Source organism: Xiphophorus maculatus, chromosome 24 (assembly GCF_002775205.1).
Source record: "Xiphophorus maculatus strain JP 163 A chromosome 24, X_maculatus-5.0-male, whole genome shotgun sequence".
Classification (NCBI taxonomy): domain Eukaryota; kingdom Metazoa; phylum Chordata; class Actinopteri; order Cyprinodontiformes; family Poeciliidae; genus Xiphophorus; species Xiphophorus maculatus.
Genome location: NC_036466.1, coordinates 14,476,762 through 14,504,387, shown reverse-complemented (window position 1 = coordinate 14,504,387; position 27,626 = coordinate 14,476,762). Strand labels below are relative to the sequence as shown.

The following is a 27,626-nucleotide window of genomic DNA, read 5'->3' as shown; positions in this document are numbered from 1 at the left end:
TTTTAGGTTTTTACATTTAAAAATTAATCACTTCTGTTTAAGTTTTCTGTACTTTTATAACTTATATTCTTTAATACACATAAAAATGAATTTTCCAGGTTATTCCAGGCTTTTTTCCAGGCTGCTCCAGGTTATTAATGACTGTTAAAAGCTTTTCCAGGTGTTTCCAGGCTCTCTGCCTGTCTGTGACGCTGCCCCTCCCCGTCTTGTTTCTCAGTGGCTCATGAGCATCTGAAGGAGCGCGGCCTGTTTGGCCTTCCTCCTCCTCCTCCTCCTCCCCCGGGGGCCGGCGCGGCGGAGTACTACCACCTGATGGCCAGCCACCGCAGCCCCTACGGCGAGCTGCTGCTGCCGGGGCCCGGGGCCCCGCTGGCCGACTATCTCTCTCCTGTTGACGGTGGGTTGATGGACGCCGCTCTGCGTTTGTCTGTAAACACGGCGCGGCGGCGGCGGCGCAGTCGCCTTAAAAGGCCGCAGACGTCCGGCGCTGATGAAGTCCAGATCGTTTCCTCTGAGACAAAGAACAGCTTCCAGATGAAGCTTCCAGCCGCACTCTGGAGATCAGACAGCAAACCGGAGGGCCGGCGGGCCGGCGTTCCCAGAGACCGGATCAGAACAGGTTTACTGGCGCTGAGAGCAGAACCACAACGGCAAACAGGAAGTTTTTACTAAATCTAAACGAGTTTGGAGTGCTGCAAATTTGGTTTTAAAAAATCTCAGAAATGTTTGAGTTTCAAGTCAAAAATGTTCAACTTTTTTTTTTTTATTATTATTCTCTTTATTCATTTCATTCAATACAAATAAAAAAAAATTTTAATACAAAGAAAAAAATAAAATAATTTAAAAAAATGAAATGAAAGGTAGCAGAAATAAGAAAATAATCTTATAATATCTGCCCCTTTTTCTCAACTATGGATCAAAACAACAAAAAACAAACAATCAAAACAAAAACTAAAATTTTTTTGATTTGTCTTATGTGACAAAAAAAAAGAAAACAAAGGAAGAACAAAGAAACAAGGTCAATCATCAATCTCAACTGAACAATACTATACTTTGACTTTATACTATTTCATACTTCTTCAAAAAAACAATCTTTAACATTCTTTTAAACATGTGTAATGATTTAGCATTTTTAACATCGTTTTGCAGGTCGTTCCACAGTTTGACTCCTTGTATCGAAGTACATCGTTCTTTCAAACAGGTTCTGAATTTAGGTTTCTTAAAAATCTGTGTCCCCTTAAGGTTATAACCACTCTCTCTCTTTTCAAATTTTTTTTGGATGTTTAAGGGTAATGTTTTTAGGTGTGCCTTATACATAACCAACAAAATATTATAATCAACTAAATCATTGAATTTCAAAAACCTCAAATTACAAAATAATGTATTTGTTGGATATTTACCATGTTTTCGAGCAATAACTCTTATTGCCCTTTTTTGCAAAACAAAAACAGATTTTATACTAGTATAACATGCCTTTCCCCATACCTCAACACAATAAACCAAGTGTGGAACAATTAGTGCATTATACAACATAAATAGTGCATGATCATTCAGAAAATCCCGTACTTTATAAAGCACTGCAATTGATTTTGCTAATTTTGTTCTTAAATAATTCAAATGGGATTTCCATGATAATTTCTCGTCAATTATCACACCCAAAAATTTCACCTCACTAACTCTACAAATCTCTACACCATCTTTTTCTTTAGTTTATTTTATTTTGTTGTTCATATTCATTCTCTTGTGTTTGTTAGGTTTTTATTTTCGTCTATAATGTTTATTTTGTAAACTGTAATTGGTGAATAAATTAAAAATTTTCTAGCAAATTTGCAACTTTTAAAACTCAGAAATTTTAAAAGATTTTCCAAGAAAAAAATTTAAAAATTCAAATTAAAAAAATGTGAAGTTTTTCTAAAAATATTTTAACTTGTTAAACTCAGAAATCTCCACTTTTTCTAAGAAATGTTCTGAGATTTGCCTTTTTTTCTATCTACAACAGTCCTGATATGCTCTCATACATCCCAGCAGATGGCAGCTTTCAGCTTGTCATGGTGATTCTAACCTTTGATTAGGCCACTTCCTAATAGGTAGAGAAACATTTCATGCTATAAGCGTTTCATATCAGTGATAAAGGAGCATATTAGAAGTAAGAATGTCTTTCTAGAGCTGCGTTTGTTTGTGGAGTCATGATGATAGAAATAATAGTTATTTTTACCATTTTCACAACATTACCTCAAAATATCAAGATATTGCTCAACGCTAGTGGCTGAGACTTTTCAGAGCTTTTCTGATACGTCAGGTTTTCCAGCAACATGTCAACTTTGTCATCAACATTCCTCTGAAGGTCAACATCAGGAAACATCTGCAGGTTTGTTAGGAAGGGGACCTAAAATGGCTCCCTGAGGAACTCCAGATTAAATTCACTGAGAACATGAGAAGTTATCAGTAAAACTTAGATCCTTTAGAGATTAAATTAACCAGAACATTGAATCTCCTACATTCCCTTTTTAAAGTCAGGCGGTAAAGAGTTCAGATTTATCTAAGAAATTATAAATATTTACGGGTTTCCCACCAAAATCAAGTGTTTTTCTTTCTTTCAAATGCAGAAGTTCACGTGTTTCTCCAGAGAAAGTTCAGGTAGAGAGTCAGACGAGGAACAGAAGGAATGAACTTCCTGTTTCCACTAAAACAAAAACACGCCCATGAGTCTGAGTTTCTCCGTCCGCCGTCCCGATGGCGGCGCTGATGAATGACGACAGACGAGTGGGGATCCAGCCCTCCCATTGGTCCATTCATCAGTGGAAGTGGGACATTAATAAACTTCTCCCCAGAGGTGAGGAGTGAATGCGGCCGCCTGCTGCGGATGGACAACACCTGATCTGTACCTGCACCAGGCCTCCGCCGCCTCCAGCTGCCTAAATGAACCATTAGAGTCCCACGACGACGCGCCGCCGTAATGAAGCTGAGAGTCCCTGGAGACGACGTCCTCGTCTCCGTTTGGTTCCATCATCAGTTAAACTCCGTGTGATGAAGACGCCCTCCTCCTCATCAACGCTGCCAAGCAGGCGACATGTTGCAGGTTTCCATGGATACGACCTCAGAGGATCCATCATCAGGACGGCGTTTAGCAAAAATGTGTTTGATTCCAGTTACTGAACAATCATCACCTGAAAAGGAGGATGTTTCCAAACGGCATCATCATTTCCAGAAAGCACCTGTCTGACAGCAGGAAGCAGGCTGAACAGGCCCGTCTACAGAAACGTCTCAGGATGGTTCCAGAACCGCCTGTAGGGCTTTGGATCAGAATTCATCGAATTGCTCCAGTTCCTCCATTACTAAAGTTCCTTTTTAAGTTTTACTAGCTAGCGCACCGCGCTGCGGCAGGATGATTATTTGTGTTACGCAACTTTCACTTCCACCGATGAGTTGTTGACGAATGCTAAGTGGTATTAGCATGGCACATCCATTTTTCACGTTCAGTCCGGCGTGACGGATGAAAGGTCATGACATCTTCTGTCTGCTTTATTATCTTATTAAAGTGAATATAATTTCAGAGTTTGGAGATGGATTCACCCTAAGTTCTCCATTTATGCAGGAAAATCTTCTAATGTGGCTGAACTGAAGACAGAGGATTAAAGTTCTACTTCCTGTATTCCTTCAGATGAAGTTCATTTTGCCTTGAAGCTCCAAAGTCACCAGAAAGTCGCTGGTTTTGGATGCGTTCCTCCAAACTCACTGATAAACTCCACCGTGCCTCCTCAGTGTTTCCGTTTAAAGTCCTTGTCTGAATTAACATTTTAGAGCTGAAATCGATCAGATTGCTCTGAATACATCTCCATGCAGAACCAGATCAATTCTCAGTAAATTGCCCTCATTTAACATGGTGAAGTCCAACCAGGCTGGTTGATGTTTATCTGAAGTGATTAGGGGGATTATTGTGGACAGATTGATTAGTTATGCCTGAATCTTAATGGGCTCAGCACACATTGCTTCATTTGACTAAAGTTGAATTTCTCTCGATTTTCTCCATCAAAGATTTTTTTAATAAAAACTAATTTATCAAACTGGCCTCTTTTCAAAGCAAACATTTGATTCACCCTCAGCAGCGTCTTCCACCGTTTTAGTAGCTTAAATGGTTCATTTATGCATATTTTACCACCACATAACGTTTACTAACAAATCAACTTATCATCAGCATGAAGCCACCACCAGGACCAAAGATTATTCTCTTTTTAAACAAACATCCTGAGTATTAATGAGCTTCTCTAGCCGCTTAGCTCAGGTTCTATTAGCTTAGTCTAAGCTAGTTGAAGTACTGAGCTTAGCTAAGTTTAGCAAAACTGTTTTTATTTGTTTTGCTTAAAGCTGGGCTGGTTTAAATAAGACTGAAAGTCAAATTATGTCTAATAACATTTAACTGTTCAGGTACTCTATGTCAATATGCTAAGCTAACCTAGCTATAGCATGTTAGCAAAATCATGAACATATTTAAAGTTCACAATTTTAACAATTTGGTCTAAAACTCATCCAGGCGACCAAGTTTCCACTTTTCTTATTGTAATGGAATAATGTCAGAACATTTTAATGACGTTAAAATGTCTTCAAGCTAACTGCTAACACAACGCCTTAAAAAGTTACGCAAAAGAAAATATTTCCTCATGTCTGCTGCTGAGAGGAAAGCTTAGCTGCTTCAGTTTTCAGATTTCAGCTGAAATAAAGTCTGACTGCAGCAGAGATGATGAGACGACTCAAAGGGAAGTACCAGGGGTCAGAGTGACCTCAGGGACTCTGATTAAAAATTTACCAGATTTCATTTATACCTGAAGAAATCACAGAGTACCACAAAAGGAAAAAAATCTGGGAAGCATTAATGATGTCAAAGGTTACCAGTTTCACCAAACGGCTGAATCTGTTTAGCTGGCCACTTCCTCACGCTCCAACCTCCTACCTGTGTGTCCAGTGTCCCGGTTCTCCAGCCCCAGACTGACGCCCAGACTCAGCAGGAAGAGGGCGCTGTCCATCTCGCCACTGTCCGACGCCAGCATCGACCTCCAGACCATGATCAGAACTTCGCCCAACTCCTTGGTGGCGTACATCAACAACTCGCGGTCCAGTTCAGCCGCCAGCAGCTCCTACGGACACCTGTCGGTCGGGGGACTCAGGTACAAGTCACCTGAAAAAGACGAGACAGAAATCTGTTTCAGAATTCATTTCTTGTAGTTTAGCTTCAGATTTTGATTATTCTTCTGATCAAATCAAATACTTCTTCATCCCTGATGTTTGCATGTTTATCTTCATCATTCCTTTTTTATCCTCTGATATCTCCCCATCTTCTTTAATATTTCTCAAGTCTTTCTTATTTCCATCAGCTTACTGAAAGGAAGTTTCTGTTGACTCAATTCCTTGTAGAGCCGATCAATATGACGTTTTTCCTCCGCAGCCCGTCGTTTCCCTTCCCTCACCCCATCAACCCCATGGCCTACCAGCAGCTCCTGTCCCAGCAGCGCGGCCTCAGCGCCTTCGGCCACAACCCGCCCCTCGTCCACCCTCCACCCACTTTCTCCAGTCGCCAGCCGGGCCTCGGCCTCTCCTGCCTGCCCACCTCCACCCACAACAACGACGTGTCATCCAAGGTAAGAGCCCGTTTTACATGAAACGTAGAGAACGATCTCCGTTTGGACTTGGAGGAATGTTGGTGTAATTTAGGATAAACCTCTCTGATTACCGCCCCGTCCTCCGGCGACGTCATGCTACAAACTCCTAAAACAACCGTTTATCCAAGCCTTGAATCTTGCAGCTCCTGTTACCAAATGTTTGTTCTCACTGCTGATTCTGTTTGTCATTGTCTCTTTTGATGTCCGTCCCACACTCTGTCTCTGTGTTATGATTTGTGGCTAAAGAAATAAAAAAATCTCCCACCCACCCACCTCGGAGGCAAACTCTCAGTGGGGGAGACCCAGGACTCCTCTGCTCCCACGCGGCTGGTTTTCATATTCTAACCTCTGATTCAGTCTCAATACGCTGTGAGTGGAGGAGGGACTGAAGGTAAATCAGGTTTTCAGAGAGAATATGTCAGAATATGTCAGAATATGTCCGTCTCTGCTTCCATTCTCCGTCCCAGTCGTCTAAAACTATGGAGTAAAACTTTACTTGGTTTTACAATTCATGACTTTAAGAGCCAAGAGGTCAAAAGTACTTAGAATATGTTTGGGCTATGATAAAGTGACCGAACCAGAACGACCTTATGTGACCTCCTGCTGGTGGAGATCAACACTGCAGCTTTTATCAGTCCTGCCTGACGGAGGACGAGCGTTTCCCTGGCAGGTACAAACCGATGCTGGGTCAGAGGTCCTAATGTTGTCGGCTTCAGGTTGGTACAGAAAAACATTCTGTGGTCACTGGTCAGATTATAGAGGATTATACAGCAGTTCAGCCTATAAACAGATGAGTTTATGGATTATAGTAGATTATCAGTGTGGAGATCCTGTATGGTTTGACTGGGAGAACATGGTGGGAAAGAATCGTTTCTCCTTTCTAAACATTTTACAGAGAGAAAAAGCACCGTAATGTGAATTGAGTCATTGTTGAGTTGAGTTTATGTTGCTCTTTGTCAAACATAAACAGAACAATGACATCATCCCAGGTGATGGTTCCTGTCAGCTGAGAACATTTCCTACGCCGCTCCATGCAGCTTCAGGCTGCAGACCACTGAACGCTCCAAACACAAAAGCAATGATCAGAAATTTAAGAGCCCAGCGTCAGAGACTGATTGCAGAGAGGGAACCCAGAGGCATTTCCCTTTGGCCCCATCAGATCCTCTTCATTTGCAGATCATTCCTGGTTTTTGGGAACACCTCACAGGTGGAACAAGCCAAGCATTGGATGCAAACGATTTGATTGGCAGAAGATTGGATTCGTTCATTGGCACAAGGATTTATGTCAGTGGATGAGTGAAGGCGGTTCTAGCAAACTCCTCAAATAGCAACATCTCCACCATTTTCAACCCATGACGAGACGTTAGTCGATGTTGAACTGAAAATCGATAATCTGATGTGGTCTTCTGTCAGTAGATCACCTTGCCATGTTCACTTAAATCGGTTGATACAAGTCATTGATGAGTCCTCATTCTGTCTGCTGTGTCCTCATTCTGTTCTCAGAACCACGGAGGAGACTCTGCTGTCAGCAGCTCGGTGGATCCCATCAACAAACGCTCCAAAGTGAAGGCGGAGTTGGACGGCATGAAGCCGGGATCTCCTCTGTCACCGGTACGATGGGTCCCATCCTGATTGGCCCGGTGGGGAGTTGGACTGAATGCAGCCTTAAGGTTCCCATGTACTCAGGCCTTACTGTGCGTTTTCTGTGAACCACATGGTTGGGATTTCATAGAGAAGTGTACCTATTGCTAGTGCAGCAAAGAATATATCGACACATTGTACCGATGTAGGCAATCGGTACAATGCCAACGTCGGTACAATGTAGGCAACGTACAGATTGCCTATATTTCTCGTGACAGATTTTTTATTTCCCACAATTCTAACGGATACTAGCAGGTTAGAGCTAGTTGGGTTCCTGGCCTTGTTTTTCTCCATCAGGGCAGCTGCTACACTCAGTGAGTGCGGGGCAGAGAGTCACAGTCGCGCTGTGCGTCCTCTTGAGTCGGTGCGCCGACTCTCAGCCTCATCAGCTCGGTGTCACATGATGCAAAACAGTTTGATGTGATCACTGTTTTCCGCTGTGCGACACCAAGTGATAGAAACTGTTCTGTGTGAGGAAATGTCCGGCGGACATCCACTCTGAGTCTGAAGTGTGTTGGGGCCTCAGCGGTGTCCATAGGACGGATTTTACCAGAAATTACGGGATGAGAGGAGGACTTTCTGATTGTGGAACATTTATTTTGATGAAGAGCGACTTGATAAGCGGCGGATCTGTGATCCTCCAGAACTGTGGCATCCGGGCCCCCGGGAGCCGCAGCCTCTGGTGACCTCCGTGTAAAACCGGCCTCAGATAAAGAAAAACTCCACATGATAACAGCTTTGCATCCATTTGTTTGGTCCCCCCGCCGCCGCCCGGCCACATAAACTGTGCCAGAGCACTTCATTTTCATGAAATATTGGCCCGGCTTTATTGTCATCTGAGGAGCCTTTTTCTTCTTCTTTTGACAAATTTGCGGCTGCTCTCCGGTCGTGAGGCAGCTTTGGTTGTGATGCATGGGGACGGCGCCGAGCGCAGTCGTCTTGGGGCCACCAGAATTGATGAAGAGAGAGTGTGTGTGTGTGTGTGTGTGTGTGTGTGTGTGTGTGTAAGGGGGGGGCGCAGAAAGAAGCATGCTGCCGTCAGCACATTGTGTTTTGGTGTGTAGCTACGGCTCTTTGTGTCGTGGAGACGTACGGGAACCCAAAGGGGACACACCGCGCCGCCGCCAGAATTCAGAGACCAAGGAGAGAAAATTTAGAAATAAAAGAACTTTTTCAGTTGGAAATTTAAGAATAATTTAATAAATAAAGACTATTTATTTTAGAGAAACACTGAAAAAAACTGAAGAACTGAAAACATTTTTTTATTCAGCATTTTTATATAGTTTGGAGATTTTTGTACTACAAAAAGATGCCAGCAGAAAATGTCACTAAGACATTTTTTTAATAAAGAAAAAATAGAAAATAAAATGTCACTTTTTAAATTTTTTTTAAATCATGAGAAATATTACTACAATAATACAAGTTTTAAAAATCCCTTAAACAAAAACATTTTACTTTTGTATTTTAAAAAATTGTGAAGCTCCTGAAATGATAATTTTTATGAATAATTTGTTTTATTCTGGATGTTCATTCAGAGTTTTTAATTTTTTTACATATTTAAAATCATGAGATCTAGTCTAAACACCTGAGATTCCTCTGCACACCTAAAACGTCTCAGCTTCATTTCTTTTGTTGAAATGTTGCAGGAAAGTGTCCTGCAGCCTGTTTCCATCTTGCTGACTTGCAGAAACTCTGTAATGTTGCTAAATTATAAAGAGTCCTAAACAAACGTCTCGTGTGTTAGTTTGTGGTGAACGAAATCCAAACACGTCGGATTCCTGCCTCTCTAACTTTCCTGCAGCATCATGGAGATGTTTCCAGATGAATCTGTAATTAACTAAATGAAACGCGAGGAAACGTCAGGTTTTCTGTTTAAGAGAAATCTCTAACACATGTTTAAAAGCTGGACTTTCTGCAGAACCACTACAGCGGCGCTCAGGACCTGAAGGAGGACGTGGAGCGAGACGAGTGCAAGCAGGAGGCCGAGGCCGTTTACGAGACCAACTGTCACTGGGACGGCTGCAGCCAGGAGTACGACACGCAGGAGCAGCTGGTGCATGTACGTACCACACCACCCGCTCGTGTTTCAGCAGACTGAGTCGAGGAGCTTCAGGACCCGCCCCCCCGGGTCCGGTTTCCCATGGCAGCCAGCCGCTCGGGGGGAAAAGCTCTGCAGCATTCCTGGCTTCCAGTCAGGCAGAGACGGATTACGGCTCCAGTCATTCACTGACCAGACCAGAATCCACAGGCGACACTTTTCTTTACGAAGCTCCTCAGCTTCACCGTTTCAGCTCAAACAAACACTTTATTCTGTCATCGCACTCTATAAACACCAGGTACTGATTACAGATTGAAGATCTGCTCCGGCTTAGAGCTTTCCTCATGACTCCTAATCTGCTCAATCTGACCTCAGATTAGATTCTTCCCATCTGATCATTTCAGCTCAACTCAAGATTTCACATCTATACAGTTTAAAAATTAGAGTTCCAAGATTTAAAGTTATAATTCTGAGCTTAAAGTCAGAATTATGAGATTATCATTAGCATTTTTATTTCCTGTTTATTTTAGTTCTGTCTCCTGGCTTCAGGTGATCCATACCTGCAGGTCGTTTTGGCTCCGCCTCCTGCTCTGATTGGTCCAAAGTGAAGCAGCAGCTTGTTGTTTTCTGAAAGGAAGCAGGAAGTTGGTTTAGGTTCAGTTTGACCTGGATTCAAACGCAGCATCTATCTTATTGCTGCTGATTCCTTCAGCGCTGATTGAAGTGAGAAATAAAACCTCATATTTTCCTCCTCGCTGTCAGATCGCCTCTCTGGTTCCCAAAGATTTCAGCGTCAGGACTCATTAGCAGCATGTGCCGCAGCGCTCTGGAGGGATTTGCTCTGATAAGATTGATCTCTCCAGAAACATGCAGGCTGACGGTCCAGAGCGGACCCCCTCTGCAGAGGCCCTCATCTCTTCCTGCTCTGTCTCCCCCCAGCACATCAATAACGACCACATCCACGGAGAGAAGAAGGAGTTCGTGTGCCGCTGGGACGACTGCTCGCGGGAGCAGAAGCCCTTCAAAGCGCAGTACATGCTGGTGGTTCACATGCGCCGGCACACGGGGGAGAAACCACACAAATGCACGGTGGGTAACGGATCGCTCCCGGACGGGCCCCCAACGGGCCCCTGGGGGGCAGCACCGCCCTAAACAACGCCAAGCATTCACAGGGGGCTGATGCTGCAGCTGAGCAAACATCCACCATCCTGCTCCCTGAGATTATTAACATCAGATTATTAACATCAGATTAATGTCTGTCCTTAATGGAGGCTTCCTAAATACGCTGCTACCCATCAGGTAGCGAGAAGGTCAGGATTATTCTCTCCCTCATGAAATCACAACGCTGCAGTTTGTAACTTTTATAAAAATGTTTCTGTTAAAACTGTCAGCATGTTGAGATGGATAATCTGTGAAAAGATCGACCTCCTCCCTGAGCAACTACAGCTGTCTGAAAAAACACAGGAAAAACAGCCAATCAGAGCCAGGAGGTGGGGCTTAACTGTTTATCCGTCATAACCGGTTGCTATGCTAACTAGCCTTAACATTCAGGACAGACTGCTAGCTGCAGCATACCAGAGACCAAAGTGGTGATTAACAGCACTAAGCCCCGCCTCCTGGCTCTGATTGGTTGTTTCTAGTTAGCACTGGGAGAAGATAGAGGAAATTGATTATCTGTCTCCAAACAAACCGTCACAACATAGTGATAGTTTCAACAAATATGTAAAAAACTTTTTTATTAAAACTTAAAATAGACTGATTTTATCTTTTAGAAGCAAAACAAGTATGAGCAGTTTCTAATTCGGTCGTTTCTATAGAAACATCAAAAGATTTTCATCAGAGGCAGGATAATAATTGTGACATTAGCTGCCATGTCAGAATTACTGTTTATTTTAATAGTTCAAGCTCCAAATGTGTCGTAATATGAATTAATACATCCAATGGAAAAACCATCAACATTAATAGGCCAGGTCACAAACACTAAACAATAAGACGTAAAATACAATCACTGTGTGGAGAATTTAGAGGAACAGTGACAGGAAACTGAAACTGAAACATTTCTGTGAAGTTAAATGTTCACATTAATGCTTCAGTTATGAAATGTTTTCCAGAGTTACTTTAAGGATCTGAAGGTGCCTCATCAGTCCAGGAGTTTTAGTAAGAAACAAAGCAGATTTACTCAGAAATGTTGACCAGGAGCCAGTCTGGTGTTTGTATTTCCTGCGTTTCTGAATCTGATCCACTTTTAAAAGAAGAAAAACAGAAAGTTATGAGCAGAGACGTATCTGGGCTCCAGAATGATTGTTCAGGATCCTAACGAGGTAAATAAAGGCTGAATCTCCCTCAGATATTCTGGAAAACAGAATATTTAACAGTTCTGCAGGAAAATAATCTAAATAATTTAAAAGGTAGTTGTCTGGTAAAAAGGGAGCATGTTGGTGAACAAATTGGTGAGCAGTTTGATCTGCGATGTTTCCTCTGGTTATCTCAGCTCCTCGTTGTTTTCAGAGGAAAACAGAGAAAGTCAACAACAATCAGACAAGCGAAGGATTTTCCTGTCATGAATTTTCTCTCTAACGACCTCCGCTGCAGTTCGAGGGCTGCTCCAAGGCCTACTCCCGCCTGGAGAACCTGAAGACCCATCTGCGCTCTCACACCGGGGAGAAACCCTACGTCTGCGAGCACGAAGGCTGCAACAAGGCCTTCTCCAACGCCTCGGACCGGGCCAAGCACCAGAACCGGACGCACTCCAACGAGGTACAGAAGGCTGAGACTTCACACAGAATGCATTATGGGTCTGCGCTCACTGCTGGATGTGTGAACCGATTGAAGTAGTTGAAAAACTGACAGGAATTCATTTGTGAAGACTTGGAGGTTCGGATCAGAACCGCTGCAGCTGGCGCCGAGTGTCAGGAAACAAAAACACTAGAAAGAGTTTCCAGAAACTGAATCGTTTTCTTTAAATCATCGACTGAGATCAGATGATTCATCTGATTTAGTGTGAAATAGATCATTGCAGCTTTATAACATCCATGCTGACACTGAGGATGATAGCCTGAATGTAGCTTAAAGCTACATTATGTAGCCATTAAAATAAACGATTTCTTACATACTTGCTAAATCAGTTTGTTATAAAACAGATTATTACTATCTGAAAGAAAAAACACAACTAACCTCCAAAAACATCCAATCAGAGCCAAGAGAAGGGGCTTAGCGCTGTCAATCAACCTGGTGAATTTGATGCTAAATGTGCTAATGGCAGAGACACAATTTACTGTTACAGGAAAACCGATTATCCACCATCTCAGTGGATATGCTAACTAGCCTTAGCATTCATGAAAGGCTGCAGCGTAACAGAGCGCATACAGGGTGGTGATTGACAGCGCTAAGACCCGCCTCCTGCCTCTGATTGGTTGTTTCTAAATAGCACTGGGAGAAGGCAGAGGAAATGGATTATTTCACAGATTCAATGTAAAAAAACATTTTTTACTAAAGTTATACTGCAGCTTTTTTAGTGTGACCTTAGACTCAATTGGCTTAACTTAAAAAACTCAGTCTCTTGTTTTTATTCTTTATTAACTACTTGAAATAATTAACTGAGTTTTCTGTACTGTTTGATAACTTGGATCAGTTGGAATGTATATGTGATTTAATTTAAAATGATTTTCTTTTAAAATTGCCTCAAGACAATATTTGTTGTAAACTGCTGCTGTATAAATAAACTGAATATAATTTGTTCCCATAGAAACCGTACGTGTGTAAAATCCCGGGCTGCACCAAGCGCTACACGGACCCCAGCTCTCTCAGGAAGCACGTGAAGACGGTTCACGGCCCGGAGGCCCACGTCACCAAGAGGCAGCGCAGCGACCTGCCGCCCAGACCCCCCAGGGAGAACGGCGAGAACGAGAGAGCCGCCAGGCTCCACAGGGAGGACAAGCTGTTGGAGAACAGCTCCCCCAGAGTCACGGAGGAGTACCTGCACATGAAATCCATCAAGACAGAAAACCCTGTGGTGAGACCGACACACGGTCTGATGAAACTGTCTTAATGCCAGCGCTGTGCACAGTGAAGCATGGAGTTAACTAAACCAAAATGCTTGATGCTTTCCATGTCTTTCTGCTTTACTCTTTCCTAACGGACAGACTTTACTAAGGTGAGCTAACCGTAGATTACTGCCACCATTTCACCCCATTCTTCAAGGACATCTAGCATTTTATCTACAATTTATAACCAGGAGCTCAGGTAGTTTTCTGAGACTGGATGGAAAACCCAGAAGCTTCTTTCCTCCAGTGACATTCTTCCTGCTTCTCAAAGCGTTCCTAGAACCGAAGGCAGAAGCGGATCCTCCAGAAGGTTCTGGTTCTCCCTGGAGTTTCCACCTAGTAAGGCGGCTCCTTGGTGACAGAACCACTTCAAGTGGAGCAGTAGATCTACTCTAAAGTCAGGTCCCGTCACCCCAAAGATACAAACAGCACTGATCGCAAAATACGTCAAACTGCCAAATTTAGAGCGGTGTACAGCGGCCATTTTAGTTCCAGACAAACAGGAAGCTGTTTTGGGAGAAACGTCTGTGTGTCTGAAAGCTGGTTTAGTTTGTGATCGGCTGATTTAGGTTATTAATAGGTACAACTTAATGCCCACCAATAGTTGCTTTCTAATCCCAAATAAACCAAGAAGTAGAAGAAGAACTGTTTAATATGATACAGGGACAGGAGGTCAATTCGATTCACAGGCTTTTCCAAATTGATATTTAATTGGAAAAATGAGTTGCAAACCATTGATGAATGAATATTTTACCTACACTGATTGCTAAGCAGGAACTCGGAAAGGTAGTGCTAGCAAGTGTTAGCTACCATTGTCCATAGCCAGAAGAAAAGTCCTACCATTCAACCAACGCTGCCTTCTTTAACCACACGTTGAGTCCGCTGCAGTTGAATCATTGTTAAAGTTTCTCCACATTCAGCTTCTGTGTCAAAGAATATTCAACCAAATCTCCTGAAGTCTCCAGCGTTGCACTTTCTTCAGATGTCACCATTCTGCTTGTCCAAAGATCCTGGCAGCAGTGACGTCATTTGCGATCAGCGGCCTCTGGGCTATGACCAAAGCTAAGGCTTTAGCATAAGCAGATCTATAATCAGCCTGAGAGTCCAGGTCCCAACCGCCTATCCGTCCTCTGCTCCATCCTACCATCGCTCATCTACAAGACAGGAATGGTTCACCCTGTTCTCAGACTGAGAAGATCCTCATTCATTCCACACATTCATGAAAAACCTGTTAGGCTACATTCACACGTCAGGTGTTGATGATCAACTCTATTGATTAACGTTATGTGATTGGTCATGCTACTGAGTGATGCGACCGCAGTCAAAGCTCCCAAAGCAAGCCGCATGCGCAGAAGAAGAGCGTAACGTCGCCACAGTCGATGGACGATCGTCTGATCGTATGTAGAGGAGGAAAAAAACGCTGCAGATAAATTTCCAGGTTTCCAGGCCTGAACGACTCCAGGTGGCCTGGAAGAGAAGGTTTCACTTCAGCAAAGTCTTTTCCCATCCATCTCCATTTGGGTGTTAAATCAGGAGCAACTGCAGGTTTGGTAGCAGGATGAGGAAATAATATGTAGAAAGCAAATGAAAGAACGAATAGATGAAAGAATAAAAGCTTGTTTTGTTTGAGGCCTTTAATCTGAACGGATCAGAGTTTCTGTTTCACTCAGAAATTCTATTTAAATGAAGCTTTTCTCCTTTTTTAATGAGCTTTTTATCTGTTTTAGGGCAGTAGGGGGCATGTTCACTGATTTACACAACACTGCATTAACTTTATGTATTTTTGATATAATATTTATTATTTTTGCTTTATTAGTGTTCCTTCTTCCTTAGAGCCTCTTGGCTTTGCATCAGGACCCATGTGACCCAGGGGTCCGCTTCCTGTTTTGGTGAAACTAGAGAAATGAAGGAGAAGTGTTGAGGAGCTGAATGAGAGGCAGTGAAACCTGCAGCAGTCTCCTCCAGCTGCATGGTGGAGTGTTTGGTTCAACCATCTCATGATGATCGCTGCTCCACTCAGCCTTTCATCCTGCACATTTTAAATTCACAGACAGACTCAGAGAGCCTGTAATCTGTGGAGCCCCACCTCCCCTCCCCCAGAAAACACTCATTATTTACAATTAAGGCGGGGGAGGATAAAAGGCGGCTCAACATGCCGGTTTCCCCACTGTTCCACTTTTGTTTTGCAGAAGGAAAACAGTTTTTAGGACAAGATGCTTCTGTTTATCCCAGCCTCTCTAAAGCGTAGCTCCCGTCTCTCCTGGTAGATGCATCAGTCCAGTCCTGGCGGTCAGTCATCGTGTAGCAGCGAGCCGTCACCACTTGGCACCAACAATGACAGTGGAGTAGAAACAGCGGCGCACAGCGGGGGGAGCCTGGGGGACCTCAGCGCGCTGGACGACCTGCCGTTCCTGGACTCTGTGGATTTCTCCGGCGGGGTCGCAGCGGTCGGCCTCCATCTCAGAAAGCAGCTGAGCGGCAGCCAGTGCCTGGAGAACCTCAAGAAGGAGAAGCTGAAGGCGGTACGGGACTCGTGTCGGTGGGCCAACAACCCAACACCCCCTGCTCATCAAGGGACCACGCTGCCGCCTATACCGACAAGCGGTGAGTCTGGATCATGCTAGGAATGATCAGAAGAAAATCATATAGAAGCCAAAATAATCAAAATTCAAAGTGCAAAAACTCTCTGACTCCAAGCCTCCTTCTAGATTTGCTGAGACTGTGCATCATGGGTAATGTTTCTGTTTGTTCTCAGGGTCCCTCCTGGAAAATTCAAGCCTGTGTGGAGATCCAGCCTCCTTCCCCGGCTCTGGCAAAATGACTCTGCTGGGAAACCTTTCTGAGCGCAGAGACAGCACTTCCAGCACCTTCAGCTCGGTCTACACGCTCAGCCGCCGCTCCTCAGGCATCTCCCCTGGTTTCTCCAGTCGACGCTCGAGCCAAACTTCTCAGTTTGCTGCCAACCGGCTGACGAACATCAGCTCAGCGGACTCCTACGACCCCATCTCTGCTGATATTTCTCGGCGCTCCAGTCAGGCCAGTCAGTTTGGGGGGAATAATAGTGGGCCTGGGGCTGCCAGCCCTCTCACCCTGACCCCAGCCCAGCACTACCGACTGAAGGCAAAATATGCTGCTGCAACTGGTGGTGCACCTCCTACACCTCTTCCATACCCGGATCAATCATGTCTGAAGGAATTCAATGAGTACTCGTCCAAAAACAGCCTCCGATCCTTACAGTTCAGCAAGGAACGGAGCTTGATGCCCCATGAAGTACCTTCCAACATTCCCCGTCGAGCCAGTGACCCTGTGAGACCTTTAGATCCTCTCAACCAGCCTCCTCTACATCGGTTCAACAGCATGGTCTCACTCAACCGAAGGGTCTCCTTGCAGCCTCATCCCCCTCCTGCAAAAGATCACAGACGCTTATCCCAGCAAGTGTATGCACAACCAAACGTCAGTCCCCGTGGTTTCCCTCACGGCCTGCAACCAGCAAGCATTTCGGAGGACATCACCATGCAGACAAGAAGGTGCAATGGAAATCCCTCTGGTCAGGGAGATTTCCACGGAGCTGGCGGCGGCCAGCAGCAGCTGTACCACCAGAGACGGATGGATGGGCCGAACAAGAGTCCACTCATGAGTCCATCCTCACCACACGGCGGTGCTGCTAGTGGACAGTGGAACATGGACACCACCCAGCAGTATTCCAGGCTAGATCCACGTGGGAATCTGATTGTCGTCCAACAGAACCAGAACGCTGGGTCTTTCAGTGGGACCTCCCACCAGCAGATAGTCCAACACTTCAACAACAGATGCATGAAACCTGGACAGCACCACTTCCAGCAGTCCTCAAACCTCAATGAAGCTTCTAGCCCTCAGCACAGGTTCAGTCAAAGTTCCTATGACAGGAATGGCAAGGCTCCGTATCCACCCTGTGGGAACATCCTGCACTGTAAGGAGGAGCCAGTTGACATGGACTTTGGTCAACTCCAGCCTGCGCAGATAAAAACTGAGAGCTGTGATTCATCCACCATGACTTTAGACCAGCAGAACTGTAACATGACTGGTTTCCGGACTGGGAATCAGAACCATCCCCAGCTGAGACCACCAACAGAACCTAACTCTCCAAATGTCTCAATACCGAAGGTGTTGACGCCACCAGATGATTCCCAGCTCTCCTCTAGTAGAGTTTCTGAACTCTCTTACATCTCTGAGGACAACGCTCTGTTCTACACGGGTCAGATCCGAGTCCTGGAGCCCAACGGGAACCTGGACTGTCACGTTTCCCTTCTGGTGAGCTCTCCTTCAGCTGCTCCAGCCGACAACCAGAGGAGCAGGACTGCACCTGAGCACCCTCAGATAGACTTTGATAGCATGCTGGACGATGGGGATCACTCCAGCCTCATGTCAGGAACCCTGAGTCCAGGACTTCTCCAGAGTTTCTCCCAGAGTTCGTCTCGCCTCACGACGCCCCGGAGCTCGGTGACACTGCCCTCAGTCCCGACGGGAACCGGGAACATGGCCGTCGGGGACATGAGCTCACTGTTGAGCGCCCTGGCTGAGGAGAACAAGTTCCTCAACCTGATTAGCTAACAGTCTGGACATCAAACTGTGGACTAAAAACTGTGCTTTGAATTCATCCGTCTCCCTTGTGTCCTTGTTCATCCAGCTGTAAATTATTTTCTACTTTTCACCAAAAGCCATACTTCTGTTCTTGCCTTAGGATGTGAGTATGATGTAAAAATTAGCCGTGGAACAGAGGTGATCTTACTGAAGTGCCTGCTGGTGGAAATATGAGCCTGGACTGCAAGACGACGGGTTCAGAGGTCAGCGATTATGTTCCCGAATCATTTTATGACAGATTAACTGTGACCAACCTGCGACTGGAAGCAGGAACAGCAAAGGACTTCACCAGAACCTAAATCTATCATTAGACTGCAGCTCTTCCTGTTGTACATTCTTCCTGTTTTCTGTGTAAATACAATTTGTACATTTTTAATAAACAAGAATTATGGATTTTTTAAACTGTCTTCCTGGTTCTTTCCTTCACAGTCACCATTTCAGAGCAATGAATGAACTCCAGCCTCTTCCAGAATAAAATGCTCGACATCAGGCTTCACAACAGGATCTGGTAGAAGGATCTTGGAATGTCTTCCAGATTGCTGAGCAGCATCATTTGGTTGCGGACATCTTGACTTGACTAGAACTCTCCTCTTCGTCTCTGAGTCTGTTCTGCTCCTCGTGTCGGGTCGTGGCGTTTCCAACCCGTTTAGATGTTCTGGTCTGAAGCCAGCGGGTTTGAATCTCGGCTCTGATAACGCTACATGTGCTCCGTTCTGGCTCTGACTGAATATTCTTCACCAGTTCATCCCCTGATTGTTTCCTGCAGAGAAGAAAGTGTTGCTGGCTTCAATAATTCAGGACGAAAACTTTTGTCTTTGAAGCCCCGCTCCTGCAGCCTGTGCAGACAACGCACTTTCCTCGCTCCTTTCCAACATCAGTCTGCGACCTCTTTGAAATAACTTCCCCTGACCTCGCCTTCCCTCGGCCGGCAGAATGTGAACGCTGCCTCCTCCGCTGATGAAAAAGGAGGCTAACCAGAGAGGAAAAGGCTCGACGTGTGCAGAGCTGCACTCCGCCTCACCGCTGTCCGATATTAGCTCTGACAGAGCGGCCCAGAGGACTCGGCTGCTGAAACCACATAAAACAAACCAGCTGAGAGGAGCGAGCAGGCGCCGAGCGCTCACAGGAACAAATGATTTCACTGTGTCAGTTAATTCAGCCGAGGATACGTTTGATCTGCAGGCTGTGATTGCTCCTGCCACTGGATTTCCTTATTCTCTCAGAGATGTGGAGGAGGGGGGATCGCCTCAGGCTGCAGCAGCCAAGAAGAGCAGGAAGCTAGCAGGGATCATGCATCAGCAGCACCATGCTTTATGGAGGGATAACTGGCTGAGGAAGGTGTAACACAGGTTTCCATTACTGCTGGAATCAAGTGGCTTTGACCTTCAGCTGACCTGCAGGGGCCTGCCAGCAGGGGGCGACACCTCTACAGGGTTTCTGCTCCTCATCCTGTCAGATCCCTCCAACATAAAACAAACTATAAACCAGCTTTAAATGTCCAAGTTCTGGATGTTTGGGAATGAGAAACTCCAACAACAGAGAAGCAGATCTGACCTTCTGTAAACTGACAGCAGAAAGTGAATCTGAAGCAGCAGATCCACGTCTCTACTGAAAATAACAGAAAATAAACTGTCACTGGTTCTCTGGATCCATTAAACCAGGGCTGGGCAGTCCAGGTCCTCTAGGCCCGGTGTCCTAAAACTCTTAGACGTCTCCCTGGTCCAACACACCTGAATCCAACAGCTGAATCTCCTCCTAAATGCAGTCAGGTTCTGCAGAGTCCTGCTAATGACCTCACTATTTGACTCAGGTGTGTTGAAGTAGAGACACATCTAAAACCTGCAGGACTCCGGCCCTCCAGGCCTGGAGTTGCCATCCCTGCATTAAACTGAACTTCGTCAGAGAAACGAAAGAATCAAACTATAAACTATTTGATTTCTGATAGTAAACAGATCATTATTTACCTAAACTTCCACAGTAATCTGATAATCATTAATATTCAGTGCTATGCTGATGACACGTGGCTCTAAGTTTCAGTCTGCCAACGATGAACGGGTCAGAATCCGGACAAACCTCAGAGAGAGAAACTCAGCCCAACTCTGAACACTGAACCAAAGAATCGGATCAGATCAGAAAACGTCTGGAGAACCAGAACAATTCTTTCATAATCCCTTTAGTTCAAACTTTTATAACTTACAGAATAAATCACTAACTGTTACAAAAATGTCTCTATATTCTGTTAATTATAAGAAAAACACAATTGGAAAGACATAAAACTTATTATGAACTGTGTGAGAACGTCCATAAAAAACAAACCACAAAGAAGACCACTTCCTGTCTTCTTCTTCATGGTTTCTGCCAGTAGTACCATCCGGCTGTTGGTTCGTGTGATGTGAACAAATAGTTTCCATTTCAGTTCTGCAAGGTACATCTATTTAGATACGGCTGAAAAACCACCTCATCCCAGCTTAAAAACCATTTATCAAACTACTTGAGCTTTATCAAAATTCATGTGTTTCCATTTAGAAAATTTATTTTTGTAATTTTAATTTGTTCTGTGGTTAATGGAAACGCAGCTCCTGAGATTTATGTTCCAGCTGCAGTAAACAATCTGGTTTCAGAGTGTCTGCAGTGGCTCCCAGTCCATTTTAGAACTGGTTTCAAGGTTCTTTACTGGTATTTAACCTCCTAACGCTCTGAATCAGAGGAGCAGTGAGGACTGAAGTGGACCTAATTAGGAGCAGAGCTGATGGGACCAGCAGAGAGCTGAAGGAGTCTCTCCTCCTCCTCCTCTGACCTCCTCCATCCTCCTCTCCACGCTCCTTATTGCCTTATTATCACACATGTGACGGTCTAACAAGGCAGAGAGCCGGTGTCAGCGCCGATGATGGATAACGCCGGCCGCTCGCTGATGTCTCATTCGTTTCTATTAGACTGGTATGTAAATTCCCCCACCGCTGCACCAACGCATTAATCTGGGAATCTGTGGTCAAACTGGCAGCTGAGGAGTCTGTCTGTCTCCATTTGGGTCTGTTGCCGGATGATGGCCTGTCAGGAGGCCCAGCACGCCGTCCAGATGCAGAGACGATAACCATGACACGTCTGACGACTCCGGCATCATCCCGATCATCTCAGACCGAAAACAGCAGTGAGTCAAAGGCTGCAGACATTTTAAGGTGATTCAAACTAAAGTGAAACTCTGATTTCCTCCAGAAGGGAAGACTTCTCCTTGCCTGGGTGGCCCCTGAGGGACCAATGCATTATTAAGGCCGGACTCCTCATTTCAATACGGCCACCTTCCTGCAGACGGAGAGGAGCCCTGTGGGTCATCGGCTGCTTCGTATTAACTCAGGTCGAATGAATAATCCTGGGGAACGGAGCTCTACAGAGGAGAAATGTTGGACCAAACAGAGACGCCTTCTACCAACAGCCGGTCCACCAATGGCCGGTCCACCAACAACTGATCCACCAACGGCTGGTCCACCAACAACCGATCCACCAACGGCCGGTCCACCAACGGCCGGTCCACCAACGGCCGGTCCACCAACGACCGATCCACCAACGGCCGGTCCACCAACAACCGATCCACCAACGGCCGGTCCACCAACGGCCGGTCCACCAACGGCCGGTCCACCAACGGCCGGTCCACCAACGGCCGGTCCACCAACGGCCGGTCCACCAACGGTCGGTCCACCAACGGCTGGTCCACCAACAACCGATCCACCAACGGCCGGTCCACCAACGGCCGGTCCACCAGCGGCCGATCCACCAACAACTGATCCAGAACAACGCCAGCTAATTTACCCAAAGATTCAAACATCAACACTCAAACTTGAACACATGCAACACAAAAATTTTCCTTCAAAATGTCTGAAAAATTCATTTTAGCTTACAACAGGTGAGAGCTTGTTCTAAGCTTGCGACTTGGTTATTGATGTCATAGCAACTGCCTACCAAGATGGCCGTCAGTTACAAAGTTCCAAGAAGTGTGATGCCACAGGAGGGAAAAGTACAGATTTGTTATCAGCTGGTTTCTTCAGGAATTCAAAATGTCTCAGAAATGAACTGCACCAGTTGGAAAAGCTTCCAGAAAAATCTGACATTTCTCAGGTTAATAATCATCTGATTTTTATAAACCTCCAGCTGCTCCTTCCTAACAGTCGAGGCCTCAGAACAAACCGCCAGAAAACTGCAACAGCCGAAACACTGAGACTAAAAACCCACCTTTGGGACCATAATAACTGGAACATATTCAACGTGTGTTGATGATTTTATGATGAAACTCAACAAACTGTAATGTTTGTTACTGGTTTATCAAATATTAACCAGTTCATGAGTTTAATGCATTAAATATTAGACACAATAATAGGAACAGAGAACCAACAGGAATATTTTGTAGTTTTTAATCTGAGCTTCAGCAGGAAACTGAGGAGCCAATCAGCAGCGAGGCCTTTGGCGTCGTGAACCAATCAATCATCCATATTCACAGTTTGTCCTGCTGCAGAATAACAGCTGTTTTCCAACAGCCTCCATCTGCTGGAGGGGTTTCTGACCCGGACCTGCAGGGGCAGGGCGGAAACATGAAGGTCTGCTGGTTGGACTGGAACCAGCAACCTTCAACCAGTTCACCTGCAGACACTCCACCTGGTCGCCATGGCGACCGTCAGTTTGGCCAGGGATTCAGTGGTTCCATCATCATCATCATCATCATCATCATCATCCTGTCTGTGTTTGGATCAAACTTCTGGTCAGATTTAATTTATTCATGTTTCCAAGATCTAATTGATCATTCAGGTATTTTTATTTGGTTCTTTTTTAACATTTCTAAATATGACATTATTATTATATTTCTATTTTTATTATTATTATTTTACTGGATTGTTATTTTTTTATTTTTATTATTATTGATGTTTTTCTTTTTACTTTTATTATTGTTGTATTTTAACATTTTTACATTATTGTTATAATTATTCATAAAAATTAATGTAATTATAATAATTATTATTGATAAGGTAAAATAATAACATCTGAATATTAGACGTAGAGAAAACACAACAGTAGAAATTGTGTCCATTATTATCAGTAATAATCAGCATTATTGATAATAATATTTTTGGTTTATATTCATATTTTTATTGCGTCTGTATTTTGCTGCATCTCTCTTTTGGTTTCTTCTCACCTCAGTTGAAATATTAATCTCTGTATTTTATGACGTCTCAATGATCTGCTGTCTTTTTCCTTTACATCTCCGTCGTATTAATTTAATTTAATTATTGGATCTAAAGACATTTTCCTCTGTAAATCATTTTCTCTCCTCTCTGGTGTTTATCAGCGTTTCTTTCTGTATTTCATGTTTATTCTGTTTTATTTTCATTCTCTGTCTGTTTCTGATGGTTTAGCAGTAATTGAGGTTTCTGTGCGGCGCCGAGCCGCTGCTCTCTGGGTTTAAGGACAGGTTGGGTTGAGGCGGTGGATCCCAGCGGCAGCTGAGCCGGGTCAGAGCCGGCGCCTCGCCGCTCGCCGGGCCCGGCAGGTCCCGGCTCTCTGGAGGGATTCAGGATGGAGGTCCTCATTAAAGCTCCCCCCGCTCTGGCCCCGGCCCCTCTGAGGAGCGGGGCGGCGCCTGAACGTATGCTGGACCCGTCCAGGTGTCAGCCAGCAGGTGTCATCTAACAGCCGGTCACGTGTGATCGGGTCTGGACCCGCTCAGGAGTTAGAACCAGGAAAGTTGATGTTCGGTTGGAGTTACAGGAAGATTCAGCTGCAGATCAGAAACTAAAAGGACTAAAACTCCCCAAGAATCTTCGTCTGAAATAAGACTAAACTAAACGACTAAACTAAACGAAGGCAATAATTGAATCATTTTCTCCAGATGATCAGAAACAAAACCGACAACTAAAATCAGACCTGAAATCTCAACATTAAAGATTAATAAACTTTGTTACAAAGTATTTTTCATCTAGTTTCTAGTGCTAATGTGTTAGAGAAAAAAATATTAAAAAGATTTTTTTATAAGACAGTGAGAAATAAGAGCTTTAAGTCAATAATTCCTTAATATTGATGAAAAATATTTAGTTGACTGGTAAATTATTTCACTAGAATCAGGGAAAATGTGATTTTATAAGTGAAATTAACTGCCGGTGGAACTTAAACTTTCAATATTAGGGATTTATAATAAGCTCTAATATTTTTACTGAAAAGTTACTTTAGTTTTATCTGAACTGAGATTTACGGTGGACAAGTTAGATTCTTTTTGCAGTGTAGTTTGTTAGAGGAGCTTTTTGCTGATTTAAAATATTAAAGTGTGACTGGCAGATTATTTTTTTCATAAATATTAAAGATATTTCCTGAATCAAGCTCCTCTATGTTGCTGAAAAGTTCCCTGTAAGTCACTTTGGTCTCATTTCAAAAGTGTTAAGATATTTGCAACAGGAACCAGAGCAAACTACTTGCTAACATTTTAGTTTTTGCAGAATCAGGTCCGTTATTCAGCAGGTTCTGCTGTGGCCCGGTCCTCCCCTCCGGCCCGGTCCTCCTCCAGCCCAGTCCTAATCAGGCTCAGTCCTCCTCCGGCCCGGTGCTCCCCTCCGGCCAGGTCCTAATCAGTCCCGGTCCTCCTCCAGCCCGGCCAGCGCGGTGTGGAGCGAACAGGAAGCAGGAGGAGGCTCCACATTATGCAGGCGGCGACGTTGCGGCCTGTCAGCGGCTAATGGCAGCGAGGATGATGGATGGTGTTTATTGTGGGACGGTGACGGGCCGCCGCCCCCCGCCTGATCATCATGGTAATAAAAAGGACACATCAGGCGCCGCGTTATTGAATTATCACAGCATAATTTGCATTAACTCTGGCTGCAGGGACCCGGGATGGGCCGAGGCGGCTGGAGGGGGGCTGACAGCGGATGGACTGGCTACAGGCTCCACCTTGAGCTGCTCCGCCCGTCCTTGGACCCCCACGGATCTCCAGCCTGCCTCCATCATGATGGACAGGACGGGCACATCCAGCACCGTCAGTATGAGGCAGGAGGGCCACGCCATCATACCGCCACCACCATGTTTCACTGTGACTAAACATGTAGCAACATTCAGGAGAGCCGGTCCAGATCAGCAGCACCGTTTAGTCCACTTTAATCCAGAACTGTTTTCAGTCCCATAGACTCTCTTTGATTTTGACCAAAGCTGAAACATTTGTTATATTTTCAGCTGCTGTGATTCTTTTTCTCAAGATATACATAAAACAATGCAGATTTCTCCAAACCAGCCAAGTTAGGAAACTCACTGCTTCAACCATCCAGACAAAGAGTAATATTAACATTATTAGTAATATTAACTAGCCTATATTTAATATATTTATTATATTCATTTATAAAAAACGTTTGAATTTCTGTCAGTAAAAATATTTTCTTTTTGTTGTGTGAAGATAAAAACAGCAGAGAAGCAGAGAAATCCTCAGATGACTTGCAGCGATGCTAGTTAGCATAGTTAACTATAAACAGTGTTGCTCACCTGCTTCACAAGGAGTAAGGCTGGTCTGCGGGGTCAGAGGTCATGGCTGCTGCTGACTTTGACTCATCTGCTGGTAAATGTGGTCAAACGTACAAGATAAATATATTAATATCTTTATAAAGCTTTTCCTTCACTGACTAAATGCTGGTGACGTGGAGGCTAACACTCGTCTGTAGCTAATCTGGCTAAGCTAACTAGCATGTCACTGAACAGTGCTGCTCACCTGCTTCACAGGAGGAGTCGGGCTAACCTAGCTAAGCTAACATGTTTAATTCGACATAATCACAAAAGCTTTAGTGACTGACAGGTCTGACTAGCCCGCGGATGTTTTTTATTCATTTTTGCAGTTGTACAGTTTTATGTTCTGTTTGTGTTTCTCCAAATAAGTTTATAAAATCAGTTTTAACTTTAGCTGTGACCTGAAGAATCGTTTGCACACGAAGCACTGCTGCGCTTTCTACTTCGACATGACGGTTTTATCTGGCTATTAGTCAGTACGGAGAGCGGCGCCATCTAGTGTCTGTAAAAACGAACTGCACTAGTCTGTTGCTAAGCTAACAGATACAGTAGCCACCTCTGTTGGACAAAAACTCCTGGTGACATTTTTAAAAATATTTTCAAACAAAAAAGCTTTTAACAAATGAAAGTAGTAGATCACAGAATATTTTAAATTTGTCATAATTTCTGCTTTTTGTTTTTATACCTATTTATAGATTCTAGAAACCTAAACCCGTGGTAGCTATAGATTATTTCATATTTTGTGTTCTGCTCCTTGTTCTTTTCTTTGTAAACAAAGATGCTTTCTCAAAAAATAAATACATAAAAATCATTCAGCATCACAGAAACAATTAGATTTTGTAGATTATAATCAATAATCAATAATCAAGATGCGTTTTGGGTTTTAAGTGATGTCTATTTTATTAACACCTTATTGTTTTTGGTAAAAACTCTAAATATTGGTAAAAACATGTAGATATTACTCAGAAAAACAATAAAAATAGCCTGAGAAGTTTTAGGGTCTCTGTCACTTTAAGTCCAAATAACTCAACATTTACAATCACACATTCAAGCAATTAGACAACCGTACATCTTTGAAAGGCAGAAGTGGAGGCTCCTGCACAACCAATCAGAATACAGCAAGTGGTCTCTGGATGGTGAGTCAACAATAAACTCTTGTGTTTTCCAGCAGCCATTGTACAGCACAGACATCGGACAGACCAGCTGACTAAACAGGCTGGAGATCAGCTGGGGTTGCTAGGTAGCGGGCTTTGCTGGGGTTGCTAGGTAACGTTACAAATACCAAAAAACATTAATTAATTGCCGAAAACCGTCTGTCTGCTTTTATGGAAGAATAAAAACGAGCAAAATGAATTTACGTTCATTTAAGAAAATAAAGATGTTAAAAAGTGGCGCGCCCTCTAGTGGACAGAAGCAGCTCCTGCAGGTGGACGGTGTGGCCTTCAGCTGGAAGATGAAAGCGGTAAGGAGAGATGCTGCAGTGCGGCATCGCCCCCCCCCCTCATGACGTCATCAGGGGTCGGGGGCTCCTCCATATTAAACAGCCACATTAGAGCGTTAAACGGAGGGCAGCCGAATCCAGCACCAGAACTGGAAGTGACCCCGCTCCTCTCCCCGCCTCGGCCCCTTCCCATCATGCTCGGCGGGCTCCCAGGAGCCCCTCCGCCCCCTCCCTGCCATCTGCCGTGATTTATAGAAAACAGCCGATGATTTATGGGCCAGTCAGCGCCTGATGAAGTTGTTCTCTCTCATCGCAGCGACCTCCCGACCCGCCAGCCCGGCCGGTGCTAATCATGCGGCGAACGGGGCCCCTTAATGAAATTAGGGCTCCACGGGGCCAGAATACTGATGGAGCTGAACCATCCGGGTCCGGTTAGCACTCAGAACCGCCCTGGGACCGGAGGAGTCCTGCAGGCACAGGAACGGCCTAGTCAAAGGGTGGAAGACACTACAGAATAAACATGCAGTTAAACTTGAAATATTTCAGTCACAACCTGCTGAGATTTTTATTCTGAAAAATAAAATAAATAAAACCAGGAAGCTGATTTTAAAACAGCATTTCATTCAAAATGAAACCATTTCAACCGATTGAATTGATTTCACATCTGA

At 44.4% G+C, this 27,626-nt stretch overlaps 1 protein-coding gene across 2 annotated transcripts in view; it reads left to right on the top strand.

Moving 5' to 3' along the window:
* The window catches only part of LOC102236609 (zinc finger protein GLI2), a 49,786-nt gene extending 31,415 nt beyond the window's left edge, over positions 1 to 18,371 (top strand). For both annotated transcript variants that reach the window (XM_005811537.2, XM_023329606.1), the window contains 10 exons: positions 218 to 397; positions 4,961 to 5,162; positions 5,441 to 5,633; positions 7,158 to 7,265; positions 9,214 to 9,354; positions 10,273 to 10,422; positions 11,926 to 12,090; positions 13,079 to 13,345; positions 15,644 to 15,980; positions 16,132 to 18,371. In XM_005811537.2, the coding sequence (XP_005811594.1) occupies positions 218 to 397; positions 4,961 to 5,162; positions 5,441 to 5,633; positions 7,158 to 7,265; positions 9,214 to 9,354; positions 10,273 to 10,422; positions 11,926 to 12,090; positions 13,079 to 13,345; positions 15,644 to 15,980; positions 16,132 to 17,966 (3,578 nt within the window). In that variant the 3' untranslated portion in view covers positions 17,967 to 18,371. The remainder of the gene's footprint in view (positions 1 to 217; positions 398 to 4,960; positions 5,163 to 5,440; positions 5,634 to 7,157; positions 7,266 to 9,213; positions 9,355 to 10,272; positions 10,423 to 11,925; positions 12,091 to 13,078; positions 13,346 to 15,643; positions 15,981 to 16,131) is intronic.
* The last annotated feature ends 9,255 nt before the right edge of the window (positions 18,372 to 27,626 follow it).